This window comes from Nilaparvata lugens, chromosome 11 (assembly GCF_014356525.2).
Source record: "Nilaparvata lugens isolate BPH chromosome 11, ASM1435652v1, whole genome shotgun sequence".
NCBI lineage: Eukaryota > Metazoa > Arthropoda > Insecta > Hemiptera > Delphacidae > Nilaparvata > Nilaparvata lugens.
In genome coordinates, this window is record NC_052514.1 from 26,687,060 (window position 1) to 26,708,654 (window position 21,595).

Here is a 21,595-nt window from a genome sequence, read left to right on the forward strand (position 1 = left end):
TTACAGCGGAAATTGCTTCCTCAACTTGTAAAAATCCCTCTATCTAACATGATTTTTGTTTTCCATACATTGTAAACACTGAGAAAGTTGCCAACAAATTTCCTTCATTACAAGTCATGCAGACTATGCTTTCTTAGCGAAAATTTTGACAGCTCTTGTTGCTCTACATTGTTTGAGAACAGCAAATTTTTAAAGAATCAAAACTTTTTTATAGAAGAATCTGTGAAAACTTGGTGTATAATATGCAGCTTAAACCCATTGCATTTTGAAAACTTAAACCAAGCTACTCCACAATTGAAAGAAGTTGTCTTCGTCAATACTAAAGAAGATACAGAGAAAAACATAGAAGACTACAGTAGGCGTATAGAGAAATCTCTAAAACTGTGAGACGAATAAAATGTTTAGGAAAATTTGTAATCTTTAATTTTTCCTAGGATAGTCAGTATTGATTACATTGGTGCTGCTATCCTTTTGCCAGATTTTTTACAATGTTGAAATATGATCAATAATTGTTAATTATTAACAAAATTTTCAATCTATTATGCAAGTGTATTATTTATTGAAAAGTAAATTCACTTGATGAGTACAATAATTGATTGTTCTAAGAAGAATGAACAATTACATAAGATATACTGGTATCAGCTATAAAAGGCAGAGAATCGGCAACGTTGTTCTTCTATATTACTCTACTGCCACTATAGCAGCCACAGCAGTCACTGTTACCAACTTCATTTGGATTTTGCTGCACTGTTGCTCCATATAACCTACTAAGTATTTTGCGTTGCCATGTTGCAAATCTGGAGTGCAGAAAAATTTTTCCCGCACTAGAGCGGAAAAGTGATTCTTTGCGTTCTGTAATCAGTGCAGCAATGGCCACTTTTCAACGTAACTGTAGGAAAAAGAAAATTTTCCTAAAACATAATAGAATGGAATAATAGATACTACCTACTGTAAATCTAACTATATTAAGTAATATATTTCATATTACAAGTTTTAAACTTTGTAATAAATTATAATCAAGGATAATATCAAGTAGGCCTACCCTTTTATTTGATTACAACACGACCGATTTCAACCCTTCCATGATCTGAAAGTATCATTTCACTTTTTGTATGTTATACCTACTTACAATAATTGTCTTTTCCTTTATTTATTTATTCATTCATCATTCAAAATCAACTTAAGGACAAAGAAAATAAATGTAGGGCTACTCTTCAATATAAATGGGCTATTCTTGACTTGATAATGACATCATATAGCCGAAACATGTTGTGAGTATATAATTTTAAAAAGGGTAGGTATTGGGCTCACTCACACTTACGCGACTCAGGTCGAGAAGAGACTTGACTCTAGTCGAAAGCATGTGTTTTCAAGTGGTTACGTCGCGGAGACTAGAGTCGACTGGTCTGAGTGTCACCATTTGGAAACACATGCTCTCGACTAGAGTCGAGTCTCTTCTCGACCTGAGTCGCGTAATTGTGAGTCGAGTCTTGGAAGAACTTTATATTACTCACTAATATATTCGTATTTGGTTTACGGCATTGAACTCTGGGTTAGCGCCAGTAAAACAAATTTAGATACAATTTTTCTCATACAGAAAAAAGCTGTTAGATGCCTTGCTGGACTTGATTTTGGTCAATCTTGTAGAGGAGCTTCCGTAACTCAGGGTATTCTGACTGTGCCTTGCATCTATATTTTTATCAACTAGCCGTCATGCTCGCTTCGCTCGCCATATCCGTCTAACAGGGGGCTCCGCCCCCTGGACCCCCCTGGATCGTCCGAGAATGAGATCAGCAGGCTCGCTTCGCTCGCCTGCATTTTTCATTTGAGCATTTTTATCATATGTTAGAACAATCCAGTCGGGGGACCAGAATAAACGTCTGGCTAAACGGATATGGCGAGCGAAGCGAGCCTGACGGCTAGTAATATAATATTCCCAGGATTGAAGTAGTAGTGCCCAATAAATTTTTCCGCAATAAATGCATTTAAATCTTCAACTTGGTGCCAACCTTACAAAGTCAACTCAACTTAATGCCAACCTGACAAAATTATTAATTTAGTTGCCAGTTAACAACTGTTTCAAGGAGGTACTCTATCTAGATTATAGTTCTATAGTAACATATGATATGGAAATTTCAATTATAATTAAGAGATTGGGAGAAGAAGAATATGCATGCTGAAAGACGAGCTTTAAACCCTTAAAAACAACCCTTAGAGTTGAATAAAGCAAAATGATTTCTTAGTGCGCCTCTAAAGGGCCAACTCAACATACCTACCAAATTTGAAAGTTTTTGCTCCGGTAGATTTTTAGTTATGCGAGTGAGTGAGTGAGTGAGTGAGTCAGTCAGTCAGTCAGTCAGTCAGTGAGTGAGTGAGTGTCATTTCGCTTTTATATATATAGATTACTCTTGCTAACATATGATAATAAATAAAAGTTTCAACAAACTCACAGGTTCACCAACACAATACTAGAGGCAAGGGTAATTTGTGTGTTGTCTCACATAGGTTAAGGCTTTTTGAGAAGAAGCCTAGTTACATGCTCTTCAATCACCTGCTATCTGCAATCAAGTGTAGAAATCGCAGATATTTCGAAAAAGATGTCTTTTCTTTTGGTTAAAAGGGGCATTTTATAGTGTTGACGAGTTTTTTGATAATGGAATAGTTGCCGGCAAAAAGGTTGTAACCCACAACTTTTGGCAAAGTGATGTTTCCATGCAAAAAGGTTGTAAAAGTAGTCGGTTTTACTTCTACAATATCTTATATTGGTTAACCTGATTATCAACAGCTGATTTCGGTTTTTAAATTTAACCTCCACACTTGATCATGGATAAAGGTTGTAACGTTGGAACCTTACAATAATATAAGAAATTGCTCATACTATACATGATTGATGTAGTGGCCTACTGTATAGCATATATGTTTATGTTTTGATTTTATTTTGACGATACACTATTTGATACAATTTACTTTTTGTACAACAATGTGTAAATAAAGAATTTGATTTGATTTGAGATTTCTATTTCATCTACTTACAATAATATCTGCTGATGTGACTTGATGACTTCTATGACTTCATCATCAACAGTCCCAAATCCAGGATTTGAAGTAATTTCAGAAATCCTCGTCGAAATTGATTCAAACTGACCAATCACTTGAAGAATGAGAGTAGGCAGGAGAGAGAGCCTCAACATAGCTACCGGGAGAGAACAGTCATGGTGGCGTACACACAAACTCTACAGATTTCAAAATACGGTGAAACCGTGTAATCAAAGGGAACCACGGCAAAAACCCGATTACCCGTTCCGGATTTTTTCTACCCAAAACTTTCGCATTGACCTCAACCAGACGCTGATCCACAAGGTTCTCGAGCATTACCACATAAGTGGACAGCAAAGCCCCAAATGAAACTGAATTAAAAACCAGTAACCTCAACGAGAATTTCTCATAGAAACTTTTATTCTCGTCCTCCCAAATCTCATCTTCAAAATTGTACACATTTTTATGCTCGCCACAAGGTTCACCAGGTTTTTTCGATTTTGAATCAAGACAGCCATCATTAAAACCCCCATGAACCCGGTGCTTGCTAGGAAAAACTGAAGTATACCGTAAACAGGGACTAATGGAACCATTATAATGGCTGATATCATTGTTTATGATATTTGAACAGTTAACAAAACGAATATGAATATTGTTAAGACATTGTATGGCAGAAATTTGCTTCCCTTTTTGGGTGGATTCAGTCCTGATACCATAAGCAAAACATTTAGAAATTTTAATGCCTGTAGCATAGCTCCTCTATATTTTGAAATCTTTAGGTTTTTTCTATTGGGTAGAAGCAAAGATTAACTAAACAGATTTGTGTTGAACTGTTCTGAACTCTTTATGATAGGTTTGTTCTATGGGTAGAAGCGAAGATTAACTAAACAAATTTGTGTGAACTGTTCTAAACTCTTTATGATAGGTTTGTTCTATTGGGTAGAAGCAAAGATTAACTAAACAGATCTGTGTTGATTCAGATAGATCAGATCACTCCTCCATAGGACTTTTCTCAATTACCGTACTCCACTATAATATAATTTTATTCAACTCTAGAAATTATAGATTGTACAGTATTACTGGGTAGAATCAATGACCAACTAAACAGATCTGTTTTGATTCAGATAGATTAGATCAGATAGGTTAAATCTGTGATAGAGGTGGACCAATGTATAATATTCCAATGCAGATACGGAACCATGAACCTTCTGAGAAAGATTGGTTGTGTGAAACATCACAGACTGCTATCGGTTATTTCCGGGAAGCATGAGCTGTTAAATAAGTCAGCAATGAAATTTTACAGACAATTATTCTCAGACGAAACAGTATTGCGTATTTCAGTTAAATTGAATTCCAGTCCAATTATTATTTTTGGTTTCAAAGTACTATTTCAATTAATCTGGAGTAGAGCACCTAAAGAAGAATATTGTAGGATCTCATCTGCATATTCAAGTTCAATAATTGAACTCAAATTGAATTCAATTATTAAATTTTGGTTGAAGAATTGAATAACAACACTAAAGGTCAGAACAATTATCCAATCAATAAGCTATAAGTTATTCTCTCAATTTTATTGATAGAACTGTTGAATTTCTTATACCTAAAAATGACGAGTAGCCTCTAATTATTGTTTTGATGCTTGATTGTTAGTTGCTAGATAACGTATCTGAATTTATTTTGGTATTGTAAGACGTGAAAATAGGAGAAAGAACGGACACAATAATAGATTCATGATTGGATGATACTTGAGATAGTGGGATAAACTGTGGCTGTATAATCTAATTGACTCATATCAATAAATTACCTTTCAATGATACCAGTTCACATACCTTTAAAAGGTGTATTATAATTGGCTCATATAATTCACCTTTCAATATACCACCTTTCAATGATATCAGTGTTCACATACCTTTGAAAGGTAGAGAGAGAGAGAGAGAGAGAGAGAGAGAGAGAGAGAGAGAGAGAGAGAGAGAGAGAGAGATGATTGATTGATTGATTGATTATATGCCTTTATTAGGGTGGAATTGGGACTCCTGGTCCTCTCTGCCACACAACCCAAGTAGAGAGAGAGAGAGAGAGAGAGAGAGAGGTGAGAGAGAGAGCGAGAGAGAGAGATATTGGATTAGAATGGATTTCTCTATTGATGTATGTTACAATATCTACTGGCAATATCTCATTTACATCAAAAGACGGCAATGCTAAATATTATTCAACGAATTTTAGGTCTACAAACTATAAAAAATTTATCAATGAGAAATAAAGATTGAATGCAATTAACGATAATATAATATTATGATGTTACTTCATAAATCGGCGGTGTTTCAACAAATAATTGTCGATTCTCTAAGAAGAATATAAAATAATATCCTTGCCTTGTCAACACACGACCAGATAAAGAGAGTGAGATTGATTGATTGAGTACTTGAGTATGTAGATTACAATATATACTGGCTTACACACTTATATACAATAGCTCTGCTACAAGTAATGGCAGCACAGAGAAGAAAAAGAAGATATTGGATAATGTTGTCTCTATTCCAGTCAAATTCACTCTCCATCATTGCACAATAATATAATCATAATTCAAAAAGAAATGCTCGCATTGCGCAGTAGCCTACTAGCACTCTGACAACATATGAGTACAGTCTATCTGGTTTAAACCCAGCAGGCACTAAACAGCTGCAAACAGCAGTAAACAGCTGCGACAGCCTTCCTCAAGGACAGAGCAGCTACATGTAGCTCTGCTATAAACAAAAATTGACATATAGCAGAGCTACATCTAGCATTAAATCTTAAATCTACTCATAGCAGAGCTATATGTAGCTGACAGAGCTATATGTAGCTCAAATTTTATATAGCAGAGCTGTATAGCTCTCCAACTACATAGTGTAAACGTAGCTTTATACAAACTTCGGTCTGCTAGCACCGCCTGGTTCGTGGGTTCGAATCCCGCTGTTGGCATGGACGTTTGTTCATATCATCAATTCACCGACGCCCTTTTCATTTCCTACGTATGAGCAAAAAGCTCATGAGGGTATCATCAGCAATAAATGAATAATATTGAATAGAATACAATATCAGATAATTCAGAATTAATTAATTATTCTTTGAAAATAATCATTACATTTTTTGTTCTATTTCAGCTACAAGACTTCAGAATGAGGATGGGTGCTGCTTTACCACGAATCACGAAAGAAGGGGCTCAAGGAAGGACTGAATTTGAAAATTTCACAGACTTTATGAATTATGTGACAAAGAAATCTGATGACAAAGATAAATAATAGATAGCGATCGTAAATATCACTCATTATAATTCAGTACATTGAGAATAATATGAAAATAGTTTTCGTATCATTATTAGGTTTCATTTAATAGAGTCTAATTTGTATTTGCAGTATCTGAAGTGGTTTTATATTGTAGAATAATATTTTGTTGTCGATTGTGATTATGTGTTTCTGTTGTTGGCTTGTTGTTACCATTAGATTGAATAAATCTATTGTCTATTGTTGAATTCTTTTTTTATTTCATTCCTTGAATATTTGTCAAGTATTTTATTATCTGATAGTAAGATCTTGGCTTAGATGGAGTCTTCATTTCCATGTCCGATGAAATTCTATAATCAACTATTCAGTAATCAATATGTAAGTAGGCCTATAACTATCAACTATTGACTATGAACGATTAACAACCATATATCAACTATTGACAGCCATCAATCAACTGATCAACAAAAATCTATTAACTAGTTCACTGTTGTCAATTATGTGTCAACTATCGACAACCATCTATCAACTGATTGACTAGTGTCAATGTCTACGTTTTCTAAGTTGACAACCAGTCAACAAATATTTATAAACTAGTTGACAACAATCATCTATCAACTGGTTGTCTAGTGTTTTTCTGCTTTGATGCTTAGAAGAAGTGTATAGCAGGAGAACGATGCTTTCATTATCTGAAACAAAGGAGAGGAAAGTTATTGATTACAAACTGAATTCCTATTAAATTACTGATCTAAAATAGTACAGCACTTTATCGTTGCTAAACAATAATTATTCATTTTGATTTGGACAGTATAGTATAAATTGGAAATGGGACAGTTTTGGGCATGAACCTGTTGTGCCTTTCCTCAGTTGAGTATTTGTACACAATGTGATAAATAAATAAATAAATAGACAGAAATACTAGTTACAGTTATAGAAATTCTGTTATAGTTCATGAAAATGAAGGACATTGCTGAAATAATTGATTAATATTAGTCATCATGATGCCTATTTCACTCAATACAAATAATTTGCAGTAGGCTAATTCAAATACTTGTGGTATGGTACCGTAAGTCAATGTTGTTTTCCATCACGAACTGCTTTTTATAAAATCACTTTTTGCTATTAAAAAGAACGACTAGCAGTCAAATTTTTTACAATAAATGAATTAATCATTCACTGTGACGAGATCTTTCAGCAGGTCCGCCATCTTCCTGATTGTCATTATTTCATGCAATATTTTGTCAGATTGATTATTGAAAAATTTGAGGTACTGTACCCTATTGAATTACACAAAACATGGGGTCTACTTTAACTAGAATGTGATTGAAGAATAAGTAGATAGGCTGCAGGTCATACGGTACATACGTAGGGTTCTACTGAGTAGTATTGGCCAGAATGAACAATTTCAATTAGTACAGTACGGTATGTCTACACTTGAAAGAGCTAAGGTAAAATCGATTATCTGGATTATCAGTTATCCGGACACTGTCATGCATCAAGTCGGGATAATCGATGCTCTACTGTATTGGATAATATCATAAGTTATAGTTCTGGGGTAACCAAACACCTTTTTAAAAAGAAAACTTTATTTTCAAACACATAATTATAAAATATAGGCCTACATCGAAAAAGAGAGAAGTGCTCTCGGTGAAGTTTGGCAGTAGACTGACTAAAAGTACTATGATCGAGCATTACAATGGAATACAGCGTCAGCAATAATATTAGGTGTTACCAGATGTAACTCTCCCCCCCTAAGAGTGAAGCTGCCCTCAGCTTCAAAGAAATAAAAAACATATATTATATTTAAGTATTATAAACTAAGTACATGGTAGTCTGGGGCATATTTGTTCTGGTTCATGCTGTACAGTATCATTTTCAACTTCAGATTTACAACACATTAAGTTACAAAGTTTGTGCCAGATAAACAGCCGTTTGAGAAATATTATAACAATCAATAAAATTACAGTAAAAATAAGCAAAAGAATAATACATAGGTTTCGATTATCGGTCAGAGGTAACTCATCTAGAACATCAAGTTTTTGTAAATTTATATTAGCAATATGTACTTGATCAAAGTTGAGGTTGGATAGTCGTTTTTTTTCTACAAATTCAGTTGGAAGTACAATTTCGTTTTCCCAAAATATATTTGGTTTGTAGTAACCAATCAGTGTTTCTGAGCTATTAATTTTCAACAATTGCGTTTTCTTATTAAGAAAAAGAGTAATATTCTTGTTCACATCAGTATTCAGAACCATACATGTACTAAAATTAAATAATATAAAACTATCAACTATTTCTACATATTTTATGAAAGAATCTCCGTCTCTCAAAACTACCTTACTACATCCGTCTAGAGTCCTATCATTTAATAATTGCTCAATACATATATCATTAAGTTCGCTTACTGTACTACAATAATAATCATCATAAATGAGTTCACAATTTCCAGAAAATAATTTGTCATTTCGAAGAACAAAAGAAGGATGTGCAATAGTTGTTAAAATTTCGTTACCGACAATGACAGGATAAGACAATAGAAAAAACGTTTCATAAACAGTTGACAATAGCGGTACGTCCACAAAATATGAAATATGGTCTTTAAATATTCCACAATGTACTTTGCTTAGTTTCCATAACACACTAATTTTATTTGAAATAAAGCTGACATTTGAGTTTTTTGTAGGAGAAAAAGATCATCATGAGAAATAATAGAAGAATGCAGTATTTTCAATTTACAAAATTCGAGACTAGTTACAATGTCAGATATTTTATTATTCAGAAGCAGGAGCGAGTCGAATAACAAAGAGGATTGCTGATTCATTTCCATTCGGTTGGATTCATTGAACAAAGAATTAAAGTAATTGCTGATTTTTAGATTATTCGCTCTGATTACTTTCATCTCATTATTGAACTCGTTAATTAATTTCTGATTTACAGCAAATTGCTTGTCTACATTGTTACTAAGATGATATTCATTAGATTGGACTGTCTGCAAAATTTTGTCATATCGTTCCTTATCATCAGCATCCATGTTCCCAGTGATCCACGAAATCGCGGATCCTAAACCATTAAAAAGACCTCTTTTCTGCCTATAATTAACTGATTGAATCTCATTCAATTTATTCTTAGTGTATTTCAAATTCAATTTCATCATACTTAAGCGACTCTTATCAATATTATTCCTTTTAGCGAGAAAATCAACAAATGTTTCAATATTACTTAATTCTAAACGTAAATAACTAGTATTAATATTATGAACATAGGTAAAAGTTTCATTAATTATATGAGAATTCTGTATCTTGATAGGAGCAATACCAGATGTTCTGCTCAAATCTACCATCTTATAAGACGTTGCTGGGGCCAGCAACAGGAGAATTAGGGGCAGTACCATCACGTCCTGTAACAAATAAATCCTTTTTCTTACCCTTCACCGGTTTTTTAGGCCGTTTCATTCTGTTAGGGTGCAATTTGAAAGGGCGTTTTTGGATAGCTTTAGGACTCCTAGCTAATTGCTGTGTTGCATCGTAATTTACTTTGATGAATTTCGGTTTTGTTTTCTTATTAAATGTCGATTTTATGTGTGGCTCGTTTTCAATTTCAACATTCTTCTCACGATTAACATTCAATTTCTCAGTACGTTTTTGTTTTTCTTCTTCAATTTTATTCTTAATCATTTTATGCACTAGGTTGACTCGTTCAAGATACTGTTGGGACAGTTGTTCAGTTACTAATCTCTCTGTTATTCCGTTTACAAAAGGGTTATTCGATATTCCATATGTTATTTCCATAGGAGACATTTTCAATGTAGAGTTTAGAGTATTATTGAAGGCAATTACCGCTAATTTCATATTAGTTTCAGTGGTGTTGGTTTTATTTTCAAGTTGAATGGCATTCAGAATTTCAATAAGTGTAGAATGAGTCCTTTCTACCAAACCTTGTGAGTCTGGGTGTCCGGGAGTAACGTAATATGGTTCAATGCCATAAAGTCTCAGGAAATCACGTAGGCCTGCATTGTCAAATTCACGTCCGTTGTCCATTTGTACAATTTTGGGGATGGGGAAAGCAGAGAAATAGTCGTTTAAGCATTCTTGGATATCAACTTGGTTCAAACTTTTTATTGGATGAACCGTTAGCCGTTTGGAAAAACAGTCAGTCATCGTTAAAAACTTTATTTTGTCATATTGGAAGCAATCAATCTGTATTTTTTCGAACGGTGTTTCAGGAGTTGGTGTGATTTTATAGTCAACTCGAACGGGTCTCCCGTCATATTTAACCTTTAAGCAAACAGCACATTTATTGATGTAACCAGTCATGTCCTGTAGCATTGATGGCCAGTAATATTTACGTCGTATTTGATTATAAGATTCATTGATACCGCGATGGAATGTTTTACCCTCATGATAATTAGAGATTACCTGATTTTGTTCATCATTTTGTGTCACATCTAAGTTCATTCTTTTATACCGTTTAAGTTTGATCGAATCAAAAGTCTCTAGCAGTACGTTCTTGAAATTGTTAAAAATCCGTTCATACTCATCGTATAGGGCTCCGGCACGCGAGCAGAAAACTCCATACTTTGTATTCGGTTTCAAATACTCTATACATTTGTCCTTCATGTCATCGTAATCATTAGCATTCCTAAAATAAATAATCAATCTATTTTTATCAAAAATCTTAATCAAGCGAGGGGGTTGGTCACCTCGTTCAAGTACTAATTGGTTATGTTCTACATTCAGAATCTTATCGTCATCAGCAATAGTTACTTGCTCGTTTGAACTCTCTTGAGAATGTATTGTGGCTAAACTGTTATTATCATCTTCAGGTTCATTACCATTTTCATTATTATTTACAACATTTTCATAATCAATATCACGCACAATGTTTTCATTAGCATCATTATTTACAACGCCGTCATTTCTATTATCAATACCTATAATATCATCATTATCAGTTCCTTCGGCCGGGTTATCTATTTGTTGGAGAATTTCATCAAGGGAACTAACGTCTATGGAGGGAGCTTCAGTACGAGTATTGAATCGCAGCAATTCGTCCACGTTAATATCATCGAATTCATGATCAGGGTCGTGAGCACTATTATCAAAACCGTGAAAGCCATCTTCTAGACCAGTTTCGTGGGGGTCAGTAGCAATATTCGCAAACCCGCGAAAGCCATCTTCAAAACCTAAAAAATCATCTTCCTCATTTTCCATCATGTGAACATTATTAGGACGAGACAGAGCGTCCGCTACGTAATTGGTCTTCCCATTTATGTAAATAATATCAAAATCAAATTCCTCTAATAATAGTTTCCATCTAATGAGTTTCGAGTTCGGTTCTTTGATGCTATGAAGCCACTGGAGAGGCTTGTGGTCAGTTTGAATGAGAAACTTCCGTCCGTATAAATAAGGTCTGAAATATTTACAGCACCAGACAATAGCCAATAACTCTTTTTCTATGGTGGAGAGATTGATCTCATGTTTATTCAAAGTTCGCGAAGCATACGCTACTGGTAGATCTTTTCCTTCAAAAACTTGGGATAATACCCCTCCTATAGCATAATTGCTCGCGTCAGTCGTGACAATGAACTGTTTAGAGAAATCAGGGAGTTGTAATATTGGACTGTTCTGTAACATTGTTTTCGCCCCACTTGGATGTAATGAGCTGGTTTACGTGCGTCATATGGAGGCCGAAAGTGATTGTTTTCTGACCAGGCCGGTAAAATTTTTACGGCCCTAGGGCTGTAAAATAACCTTGAAGTCAGCTGATTCTGATTTGATGTGAACGTGTTTACAAAATAGTTTATGAAACGGAATCAGTTTATGCTTCTAGAATTGAATAAAGTTTTTGCAATAAGATACTATCATTTTATTTGGATGAATGAAATACAAATGAGATATTATAAACTATTCAAATTCAATTTTCAGAGTATAATAGAATCTAACCTCAAACCTCCTAGTAAAGCGTTTATCACGGAACATGGTGGATAAACGGAATCATTTTATGCTTCTAGAATTCAATAAAGTATTCTGTAATAATATACTATCATTTTATTTAAATGAATAAAATACAGATAAGATATATATTATAAACTATTCAAATAATTCGATTTTCATAGAAGGATAGAACTTCTAACCTAAACTTCCATTGACATTCAGATCACATCAGATTGGCCGAATTTCAAGCGTGCTAAAACAGCTGATCAAAAACTTTTTCAAGTGTGATAAACCAGCTGATCAAAAACTTTTTCAAGTGTGATAAACCAGCTGATCAAAAACTTTTCATTATTTGTGTTTATCATTCAATAATTAAAACATTTATAATAATATCATCTTATTGTCATTTGGAAGAATAAAAAGTATAAACTCAACCTCTTACATAATTGAACATAATCTTTTAGGTTATTTAGACAAATCAGAATAAAAAATAAAAATACTTGGACAATTTCTTGATATTCAGATTTGCTAGAGCTATGACCTTCCACTTTTGCTTTCGGAAGTGCTTATAATAGACAATGAGAATAATTATTATTCTCATATATATATTGTTTATTTTTCTGTGTGGCGAAAAATTACGTTCTCACCATGGGCAAAAATGTTTTTCCGGCTCTCAATCTTTTCTAGTCCTCGGCCTACGGCCTCGGACTTGAAAACCGATTTCGAGCCAGAAAAGTCTCATTTTCGGCCCTAGGTGCGAAATATACTATTTCAATTTCTCAAATGCATTTACATATTCTGTATTATTAATATCGATCTTTACATCCTTTTTCAATGCCTGAGTCAGAGGTTTTGCGATTTTTGCATAGTTCTGTATCATTTTCCTATAGTAGCCTGTTAACCCTAAGAATTGTTTGATTTGTTTTTCGGTTTTAGGTATTTTAAAATCCTTTATGGCCTGCAATTTGGCTGGGTTGGGTTGAATACCGCGTTCTGAAACAATGTGGCCAAGGTATAACAATTCTCTTTTGAAAAATTCGGTTTTGTCAAGCTGTATTTTGAGATTGTGATTTTGTAGTTTCTTGAAAACAGATTTTAAATGTTTCAAATGTTCTTCCAAATTGTCAGAGAATACTATTATATCATCCATATATACTAATACATTCGGCATTTTAGCAAACAATATATTCATATTTCTTTGAAAGAATGGGGGTGCATTTTTCAGCCCGAAAGGGAGCCTAAGAAACTCGTAGTGACCATCTTCCGTTGAAAAAGCAGTTTTAGGAACAGATTCTGTGTCCATTTCGATTTGATGGAAACCTGAGTACAAATCTATTGTGGAGAAATAAGTGGATCTCCCAATTTTACCGAAAAGATCTTTAATGTTTGGTAAAGGATATTTATCAGCTATCGTCTTGTCATTAAGTTTCCTGTAGTCTATCACCATTCTTATTTTCTTTTTTCCTGAAGCATCTAGTTTTTTTGGAACAACCCATATTGGGGAATTGTATGGAGAGTTGGAGGGTTGAATGATTTTATTTTGCAGCAGTTTATCAATTTCGATTTGTACGTCTTTCTTGAATATTTGTGGGTACCTATAGTTTCGTGTGTACACAGGATTGTCATCTACAGTATTGATCTTATGTTTTAATAAGTTTGTTGAACCAAGAGGAATATTATCAAGCTTTATTATCGCAGGGAATTTGATAATTAAATCGTATATCTCTCTTTTTTCTTCGTCATTCATGTGGTCAGTTCGTAAAGTTTCATGGATCAATTTCTTTATCGATGCAAAAGTTTCAGGACGTGTGGTCATTGAGTCATTATGCGAGTCAAGAATCGTTTCTACTTCCTCAATTTCCATGGGTTCAGGACTGATGGTCATGAGTTCATGAGAGAAAGCTATACAAGTACATTCACCATTAACAATATCAACTATACCTTCTTCAATACAATAGTTAGAATTATTTATAGGTTTAAGTAATCCCTGTCCTACAGTGGGAATAGACCTAACTGGGATAGTTATTACATTAAATCCAGGTTTCAATTCAATTTGTTTTCTACTAGAATTAATTACAGATAATAACGGTTTTGATACATTGTCATAATCTAACGTATTAGTCTCATAATTTACATGGGCTTTGAGTTGTTGCATAGTTTCATTACCTAAAAGAATATCGTACCTGTCGGAAAAATCATATATATACATCTTAATTCTAGAAAGATTCGGAAATAATGTGGATGGACCAAAAAATATATACTCATGTCCACCACTTGTACCAGCCGGGGTTTTTACAACAAATTTTTCCTTATATCTAGTTACAGTTGGCGGTACAATTGCAGGATGTACATAATTCATCATCGATCCAGTGTCAACAAGCCATTTTCTGTTTACATCATCGACAAAATAGGGTAGCGATTTATCAATAATATTCAATTCAAGCTCTATGGGGGGGTTTCCGCCGGATTGGGGCCACACCCTAAAAAATGATCTGCCATTTCATTCACAGCTGATGTTAGATTGTTGAGTTGCGATTGCAACAATTGAATACGAGTGGATGCATTTACTTGATTGATATCATCATTTGATTCATCGAGATAGTGAAGATCCTGGAAAGGATTGTTTCTTGCCGAATTGTTAGCATTTCTATTAGTAGAAGCAGTACGCATGGAGACAGTATTCTGCGAGTCCCAGTTGTGAAACTGTTGAATGTTTCGTGCTCCGTTTGAAAAGTTATGAGAATTGTTATTGAAAGATTTCGGTTGGAAATTTTGAAATTGCGACTGCTGAAAAGTAGAGGTAGAGGGAACTACACTTTGTTGGAAATTAGAATGTTGAGGCTGTTGAAAATGGATTTGATGAGGTTGTTGGAACCGATTCTGAGTAGTGAAGGGCTGCTGGAACCGATTCTGATTGAAGTGTTGCTGGCGGAAATTCCGAGGAGAGAATTGTCGGAATTGATTGAACACTGGTTGTGGTTGAAAGAAATTCCGCGGTTGGAACTGAGAATTGATTTGCTTTTCACTCACTGCACTTTTGTCACTTACGGGCTCTGCACATTTTAATTGTTTCAAAACAATGCTACAATCACTGCGCAGGGTATCGCGGGCGTCGTCCAAGTTCTTGAGTTTGTATACCTGAAGATGAGCTCCGAGTGTTGGATGAACACCGTGAATGAGCGTGCGGACAAGAGTTGTATCGAGTTGTTCGAGAAGATTTTTCAGGAGATCCCCGGTTACACCATCAAGCTTATAGCGGGTCACCACTCTGGTGCGTTTTTCACTGAGTCTTTGTAGGAAGTCGAGGGGGTGTTCGTATTGGAATGATTTCATTACAGCAATTTCGGCTATTAGGTCAGGGACCGTGCGTTTATCAGAGAAGCTTTTCGTTAAAAGTTCAATAAGTTCAGCTAAGTTGGAACACTCGCAATTTTGTACAACATCATCTGCAGCACCTTCCAAACTGTGGAGGGCGGCAGTAAATAACAGCCAATGATTTTCTTCGCGTTGTGATTGTTCAATTTTATCGTTACAATACAGATTGAAAATGTCTTGGAGAGATTTGATAAATTTTGGAATTTTATTGGAAGTTCCATCGAATTTTGGAATATATTCAAAAAAATATTGGTTCTTGGATGAAATATAGAGCTGCAATAAATTATGTTTCAATACCTGAACATAAGTTTTGAGTGACATTGGAATCAAATAAGGCCTGACATCCAACTGTATTGGTCTCTGGGCCCTCAAAGTGAGTAGGACAAGATTCTTTCTGGAACTATTTGACATTCTATCCCACTGGCATTGGTAGGCTGCTACTCCAACCTTCTCACTCTGAAATAAAATGATTGAAAAAATATGTTTATCATCTTATTTTATTTCCTTATTTCGTACCTATATTTTTTTATTCATCAGTATTTACATTCTTCAATAATAATAATAATAATAATAATAATAATAATAATAATAATAATAATAATAATAATATTCGTATGGCTTTTATTGGTGTATTAAATATTCAATATTTAAGCTGCGTTATTTACACCAAAGTTATTAACAAAATGTTTATTTCACCGTCCTAAAGCTGCGTTTACACCAAAGTTATTAACAAAATGTTAATACCTAACTTAATCCTTAGAGATTCTATTAGATTGAAGCTCTGGACAGAAAACGATGGAAAGCTGCCTATAGCCTATACCAGTTGAATGGAAAGCTGAAGAAGATACAAGCAATTTGTGAATTGTTATATTGACGAGACGAATTCTCCTGTTATTGTTTATACTGGAAATACTGGTAATTCTAGAATTAATCTGGAAAAAAATTATTTCAAAAGCGAAAATTCAACTAACTTTTCTGGCTAACTGTTCTCCACTCCAGCAATCCAGTAGCAACTCATATCCAGTGCACAGCAGACATAACGCACAGTTGATGAAAATTGAAGAGCCTATTGGTTCCTGGAAATTATAGACTATAAATTATTCTAATCTCACAGTTTACTAATATTGGAGACACAATCATTTTGATTCCTGCTAATGAGAAAATATATACAGCAGATTCAAATCACACAGATCATGATAATTAAAAAGGTTTGTAGAAATGAGGAATACAGATTTATATAATACAGTTTATGAATATTTGAGAGACAATAAATGTTCGACTGAGTCAATGTCGATGTTGTAGAACCGGTCCATAATGAAATAAAAACACACATATATATTGTCAAATTCTACAGTTTTTGAATGTGACCTGTGTGGTCACAAAACCATGGTCCTGTACCAAATAAAACTGTGTAGAATTTGACAATATATTTGTGTGTTTTTATTTCATAAGCCAATAAATGGCTTGTGAAAATGAGAAAATAAAGATTTATATATACAGTTTATAAATATTTAAGAAACAATAAAATGGTTTGTGGAAATGTGAAAATACATGTTTGAATCATACAGTTAATATACAGTTGGATAGTTCATTATGATAATTAGAGAGCTGAAAATTTAATATTTAAGAGGCAATGACTGGTTCATGAAAATGAGAAAATTAATATACAGATTTGAATCACACAGCTTACACAGTTAGATAGTTTATATTATGATAATTCGAGAGATAAAAAATTAATATTCAAGAGGCAATAAATGGTTCGTGAAAATAAGAGAATACAGGTTTAAGTCATACAGTTTATATACAGTTAGTTAGCTGTATGATAATTGAAGAGCTGAAAATTGAATATTTAAGAGGCGATAAATGGTTCATGAAAATGAGAAAATACAGATTTAAATCACTTAGTTTATACAGTTAGTTACCGTTCATTATGATAATTGAAGATCTAAAATTTGTATATTCAAGAGGCATAAATAAATGGTTCGTGAAAATGAGAAAATACAGATTCAAATCATACAGTTGATACTGTACAGCTAATTAGTTCATTTTATGACAAGTGGAGAATCATAACGATACCTTCATTCTAATACCACGTATGTACAGAAAAGCAAATTTTTCAGGAGGGCCAAAAAACTGATTTTAGCAATTATTATTATAATTTCCCATGTGAAAAGCTACAATATATGGATAATAGTACATTTTTTGAACTTTTTCTCACAAATAAATCTTCAAATGATTATCCTACAAATTATTAAATCACATACGTGGTATTAGAACTGCAAAACAGCTCTGATACATGTTATTTCCTGCATAGGCTCATACAATAACAATGCATTCATTTATAAAATTCATAATTACAATAATTCTATGAGAGTTGACTCAGGATTTCCAATCAGAAATAAAGTTGAGACAAATAATTATTTGAATAGGAATATATTTTTACAACTTGACTCAAGAAATCTTTATCATTATTAACTTATTACTTTCCTTGCCCTATTACCATAGGTAAGGAAAGTATTGCTTTCCGAAAAAAATTAAGGTGCCCCAATTTCTATGCAAAGGTTTTTGGGTATTGGTCTGTATGTGTGTCTGTGTGTGTGTGTGTATGAGTGTCTGTGCGTCTGTGTACACGATATCTCATCTCCCAATTAACGGAATGACTTGAAATTTGGAACTTAAGGTCCTTACACTATAAGGATCCGACACGAACAATTTCGATCAAATGCAATTCAAGATGGCGGCTAAAATGGCGAAAATGTTGTTAAAAACAGGGTTTTTTCGCGATATTCTCGAAAACGGCTCCAACGATTTTGATCAAATTCATACCTAGAAAAGTCATTGATAAGCTCCATCAACTGCTACAAGTCCCATATCTGTTAAAATTTCAGGAGCACAGCACCATCTATGCAAAGTTTGATTTTAGATTCTCAATTATCGAGTTTCAGATACAATTTAAACAAAAAAATTCAATTGGAAAAGATTGAGCATGAAAATCTCTTCAATTAATGTCCAGTAACATTTCCGCCTAAAATTGAAAATAAGCTCGAAATTAGAGAAAATAAGATTATTCAATTGCAAACTGTTGGCAACTGTTGATTCTATTAAATCCTTCACTATGAAGAGATAGCAGACTTCGTGTGTCTTCAGCGTTATTGTCCTGTCACCAGCTGGTTCAGATCTTAGAAGAGTGGACTTGAGATGCGCGGGAACACTAGCGTCAGTTGATCAATTTTCATAACGGCAAGGAAAGTTGTGTGAGTGCACCACACCAGATTTTTTTATATGAAAATTTCAGTGCTCTACTTATTACTTTTTCTTATTCACTTCTTCTTAAGTTTTTCATTCTCTGTTAATTTATGTGGAAGATTATCGTAAAAGCTATGAAAGTCAATTGGTATCACGTTTTCCAATTCTTGAAGGTGTTTCCATTTGGAAAGTGGGATAGGAATCGGACCCTCATACAATGCTGGAGCTTCTGCATCATTCCTCACTTTGGAAGGTCTTCTTGGCAAATTTTGATAATCATCATTGAAATTCAATTTATAGAATACAATCCCATTTTGATATTTCAGGCTGACTATATCAACGACTACAGAATCACCAGTTTTTCCCCAACGCCATGTGCTTTCTGATACATGTTATTTGAATTGGTGATCTTACGTTGTATTGGAAACCTAGGCAACAGATTCATGTGGGTTTTCTAATATGTGATATTCGAAATTGCCTGATACATGCTATTAGAAATTATTCTCAAACAATTCTAATACGTGTTATCGGAAATTGTGAATATAACAGCTGAACGGTTCGCTTCTGATACTTGGGATTAGAACCATTGGAAAGAGCGCCAAAATTACCTTTAGAAACCATTAAAACCCGAAATTGCTTAAAAATTCTCATACGTGGTATTGGAATGAAGGTATCGATAAATTGGTTCGTGGAAATGAGAAAAAATACGGTACCTATCATCCACTTATAGTCTAATCTTATTATCCAAGGATATTATCCTTGTGTTCTCATATGTATCTCAAAATAAATTTCAAATATGGCTATATACTGTAACTTCAACCTCATATGAATTAATAAAACTTTCCAAAGTTCTCCTTACCACAAACTAATTATTGAAATATTTATATACGGTCTCCTGACGACGTTACAGCATCATATCAACTTGGGCGGCGGGAACTAAGCTTATATGCTTGCTTACTCAAGAAACTTGGATAACAAGACTGATAAATGTCAAAACCACAGATTTTATTAAAAGTATAAATAGTAACCTAAACTTGTATTTTTTTCGTTAGGGCTACGGTACTCTTGAATATATTTTCCAATCGCTTGATAATGCCATCATATAGCCGAAACATGCAGTGAATAAACAATTTTAAATAGGGTACTTAGATTTATATTTTTTATTTATAACCTTAACTTGTATCTTGCTATTCAATAATATATGGAACAGCCACAATTATAACACATTCACATATAGGTAGGTATTACAAAAGAAATATAATTATCATTAGGTACGGTACTAAATTCACTTGCGTGATTCTCTCATTGAAATTATTCCTATGTATGCCTAGGCTATTCATCATAATTAAAAGTTGATATTATTCGCTCAAACTATTGTCTCATAAAATAAAGGATATGCAGCAGAATAAAGACTGAGAATCATAATTAATTTCATGATCAATTAATTGATATTTTTATTAACATAAACTATGTCTTGTTAGTTACAAACCTCAGTTATAACCACCATCAAAACAGCGAACATCCAGAACGAAAATATAGCTTTCAACAGAATGATTGGTCTGAAGAACTCGACTAGGTTCTTTGAGATCCTGGAATGAAGGAAAAAATTGGAATCAGCCCACTAATTGAATCAAGAGAATGCATTTTTCCAGAAAGGATTTTAGAAAAGTGAGCATGGAAGGATCTGCCTGCAATTTTATAAGTAGGTATAGATTAATTATTAATACAAATTATACCATACAAAAAACTAATTGTTATAATGTTTACTGTATCTTTGTAACTCGCTTGTTTTTTGTTCAAATAAGACAAATAAATAAATAAAGAATTGATTTCATCTTCTTAAAATTTATAAAATAAGGGCTACTTATTTTTTTATTTATAAAATAGAATTATAGTACCCTTTGAAAATAGTAAAATATCTGATGGTGTGAACACTGAAATTAGTTAAAATTTATATTCTTAATCTATTAATTTATTATTTTCAAAGAGTGTTATAATTCTATTTTATAAATTGATTTCATCATGAACAATATAATTGAATGAAAAAGACTAAGAAATTGTCAAAAAAACCACAGATTTATTGATACTTAGAAAGACCGGTTTCGGTTATTACACCATTGTCAATCTCTGATAAACTGTTTGAACTGTTTCTCAGTTAAATGATGAGAAACAGTCATAATAAAAAAGTTTAAACAGTTTATCAGAGATTGACAATGGTGTAATAACCGAAACCGGTCTTTCTAAGTATCAACATAGAGAAACAATAATGTAAGTAGATATCCCATGGTATAGGGCGTTTATGTCGCAACTTTTACTGTTATCTCAAGCCGATTACTGTCGATTATTGTCGACTTTTACTGTTTTGACAGGGCAATGGTATATGAACGGCACAATATGAGAGACTACCAGCGTCATAAAGCTTCACGGGAAAGAACTACGTGGACTATGGGCTTGTGATAACAGTAAAAGTTGCGACATAAACGCCCTATACCATGGGATATCTACTTACATTATTGTTTCTCTATTGGTATCAATTAATCTGTGTTTTTTGACAATTTCTTAGTCTTTTCCATTCAATATGAATAATTACCACAATATCAACTTCTCAGCTACACAAAAAGTGAACAATATAATTAATCTTATCATAACTAAGCAGAGGAGGAGACGGAATAAGAAAAAGGTGAGATGATAAGAATACCACTGTTCAACATAACGTCACTCACATGAGAGCCTTCTGATGTA

General features: G+C 33.6%; 2 protein-coding genes across 2 annotated transcripts; both read right to left on the reverse strand.

The window, feature by feature from the left end:
- Positions 1–6,254: 6,254 nt before the first annotated feature.
- LOC120353596 (odorant receptor 7a-like) lies at positions 6,255–21,595 on the reverse strand. The gene is made up of 5 exons (XM_039438017.1): positions 21,577–21,595; positions 20,343–20,442; positions 16,579–16,683; positions 15,905–16,063; positions 6,255–6,988 (listed from the first exon to the last, which is right to left on the reverse strand). Coding segments are annotated over exons 1-5 (429 nt in total). The 5' UTR covers positions 21,579–21,595; the 3' UTR covers positions 6,255–6,925.
- LOC120353595 lies at positions 9,612–13,522 on the reverse strand. Its single transcript, XM_039438016.1, has 2 exons — positions 13,003–13,522; positions 9,612–11,936 (listed from the first exon to the last, which is right to left on the reverse strand). Exons 1-2 carry the CDS (start codon positions 13,422–13,424, stop codon positions 9,641–9,643), a joined length of 2,718 nt encoding a protein of 905 aa, XP_039293950.1. The 5' UTR covers positions 13,425–13,522; the 3' UTR covers positions 9,612–9,640.